The following is a 2,500-nucleotide window of genomic DNA, read 5'->3' as shown; positions in this document are numbered from 1 at the left end:
AAGACATTGGTTAATAGAATGGGATTAAATACATAAAGGATATTTGTGTTGTTTAACATTTAATTATTGCAGGTTTGCGTTATATTCTGAGTTGCATTTTTTTTATTCCTTTTGAGGAATACTGAATCAGTTTTTTTATTTTGTGAGTGAGATAAATTAATGCATATTCATATTTATTTTAGAACTACAGTAGCATCTTCTGATTTCTCTCAACATGGGGACAGGAGAGCTGTCAATCAATAAATTGGAAAAAAAAGTAACTTGTGTTACTTATTTGAAAAAGTAAAAAACATGTGCAAAATATGATCGTGGTTTTGCGCAACTTGTCAGTGAACAACGGCTCTGTGTAGTAAATGCTGCTCCACGTGAAAGCACGCACGTGTAGAGATTTACCGCTGATTACAGAACCGGCTTTACTGACGAGATGCACATTAAATATTGTGCGATATTTATCGTGCAGCCCTACTTGTAATGCGTTACCCCCAACACTGGTCATCATTTACTCAACATTTACTGTTAATGGTCTCCACTGACCTCCATAGTATTTTTTTCTATACTGTGGAAGTCAAAAAGGACCATCAACTGTTGTTTACCCACATTCTTCAAAATTATTATGTATTCAGCAGAGGAAACAAACTCATACAGAATTTTCCTTTTTGGGTGAAGTGTATCCCTTTAAACTTGTTTTGCATATCGGGCATTTACCTGCATCCTCTGAGGCATGTGTGCCAGGCGTGATGTGAACATCAATCTAACAACAAAAAGAAAATAACAAATGACTTAGATGGGAATCCCAAAGCCTAATGTAAGCTTAAATGTGTTTGGCTGCTCACTAAAATGACCTTAAATCTGTCAGGAAGGGAGCGCAGAAGCTTGACTTTGATGGACAGGCCAATGAGTGTGGCCATACTGCAGTGTGGGATGGTCGGTGTGAACTCCACAGACACAGTGCTCTCCTCATCATTCACCTACTCAAAAACATGTTAGAAAGATAGAACAACAGACAGACAGACAGACCGACAGCTCAGACTCACATTGATGAGCATTTGTTCCACGACATTGAGCTCTTCGAGGGACAGTGGGTGCTCAGGGTCATTGATCGATCTGATCAGATGTATTCATTTAGTTAAGGTCCGACTCAAAAGATTCAAAATGCATTAAATGAGGCTTCTGAACTAACGCAGTTTGTAAGTGTAACTAACTGTCATTATCGCAGATAATTAACAGCAACAAGGCTGACATGTCAAAGTAGCAGTGTAGCTAAAGCCAAGTTTCGTGCTTTGAAAAGATATCGAAGATCTCCCTGTCATCGATGGGATCCGCTACATCCTCATCTTCATCAGTGGCAGTGAGGAGTCTTTCCCCCGATCGCTGAAATATCAGAGGATTGGCGTTTTCTAGGCGAGTTCCCCCTGACATTATTACCTCTTCAACGATAAAATTGTTATACAACTAACACAATACGATCAACACACTATTGTTAGATAAGGTTGCCAACGCTGCGAAGTCGAAAACAAGCTAGCCGGAAGTCAAGCTAAATAACGGAAACAGTATCCACTTTTTTTCAAAATAAAAGTTTTATTTATAAAAGTTAGATACAATGTTAATTTAAACGGCACAAATAATAATAATAATAATAATAATAACAATAATATCATTGTACAGAATAACCTCATGTATCAAAAAATAAAATGAAATAAATAAATGTCTTGAACTAAGAAGGGTGATAGTAATTTTATACAGCATAACATAAGCAATGGGAGAAAGCAAATATCTGTCTTCCCTTAATATTGTTCGTTTTTTAAGGTTAAGCGTATGCTTACACATCAAAGCAGTATTCATCAACCTTGAAAGCTTGACCTTGATTAAACAGTGAGGTCAGGTCCATTAGCGAGCCAATCAATGCTTATTACAGTTAAAAAGAGCATTTTAACCCAAATGTTAGGCATCTTTAAGCCATCACCAGGAAAACAACAGCAACTGCTTCCTTTACCAATCAGCATCGGACCAGCATGTATAGATCTTCAGTAAAGCCAAACAGCACACACGGCCTAGCAATCCTACAAACCAGTACAATTACAGTGATAGAGTTTAGAATAAATCTTCTTCATTGTGAGACAGCCAGCATTTCCTTGCACAATAATAAATACTTTTAGATTTAGTCCAAACAATACGAATGAAGTAGAATTTTTGCATTTGAAGATTTGTACTTCAGTATATGTATTTTAAATAATCATCCCTAGCAATCTATCAAAAAGCCAATACTCGTATTATGTTTGCTTACACACTCTTTATTGAATGTAGGCCTACTGTGCTCATTTGAATTATGTCCAATTATACAGTATAAGTGTTATGGCATTCTGAGATTAAAATAACTGCATTAGCTGACATAGAGAACTCATATGTTTGTATTTCACATTTGTCAGTTTGCTGTTTCATAGCATTCATAACATTTTCTTCATTCTTAGAAGCTCTAGCATTTTGAGAACGCAGTGTGTGC

The 2,500-nt window shown here is 36.5% G+C and overlaps 1 protein-coding gene across 1 annotated transcript in view; it reads right to left on the bottom strand.

Annotated features, from left to right (window-relative positions):
- Positions 1-1,562, bottom strand: part of ciao2b (cytosolic iron-sulfur assembly component 2B) — a 3,364-nt gene extending 1,802 nt beyond the window's left edge. Inside the window, exons 1-4 of the mRNA XM_016534179.1 lie at positions 1,293-1,562; positions 1,035-1,114; positions 843-968; positions 706-751 (exon numbers count right to left, since the gene is read on the bottom strand). Coding sequence (XP_016389665.1) covers positions 706-751; positions 843-968; positions 1,035-1,114; positions 1,293-1,419 — 379 coding nt within the window. The 5' untranslated portion in view covers positions 1,420-1,562. The remainder of the gene's footprint in view (positions 1-705; positions 752-842; positions 969-1,034; positions 1,115-1,292) is intronic.
- Between the last annotated feature and the right edge of the window lie 938 nt (positions 1,563-2,500).

The sequence above is a fragment of the Sinocyclocheilus rhinocerous genome, unplaced genomic scaffold, assembly GCF_001515625.1.
Source record: "Sinocyclocheilus rhinocerous isolate Xijiao unplaced genomic scaffold, SAMN03320098_v1.1 scaffold1266, whole genome shotgun sequence".
Classification (NCBI taxonomy): domain Eukaryota; kingdom Metazoa; phylum Chordata; class Actinopteri; order Cypriniformes; family Cyprinidae; genus Sinocyclocheilus; species Sinocyclocheilus rhinocerous.
Note: the sequence above shows the minus strand (reverse complement) of the source record. Positions and strands in the feature narration are given on the sequence as shown.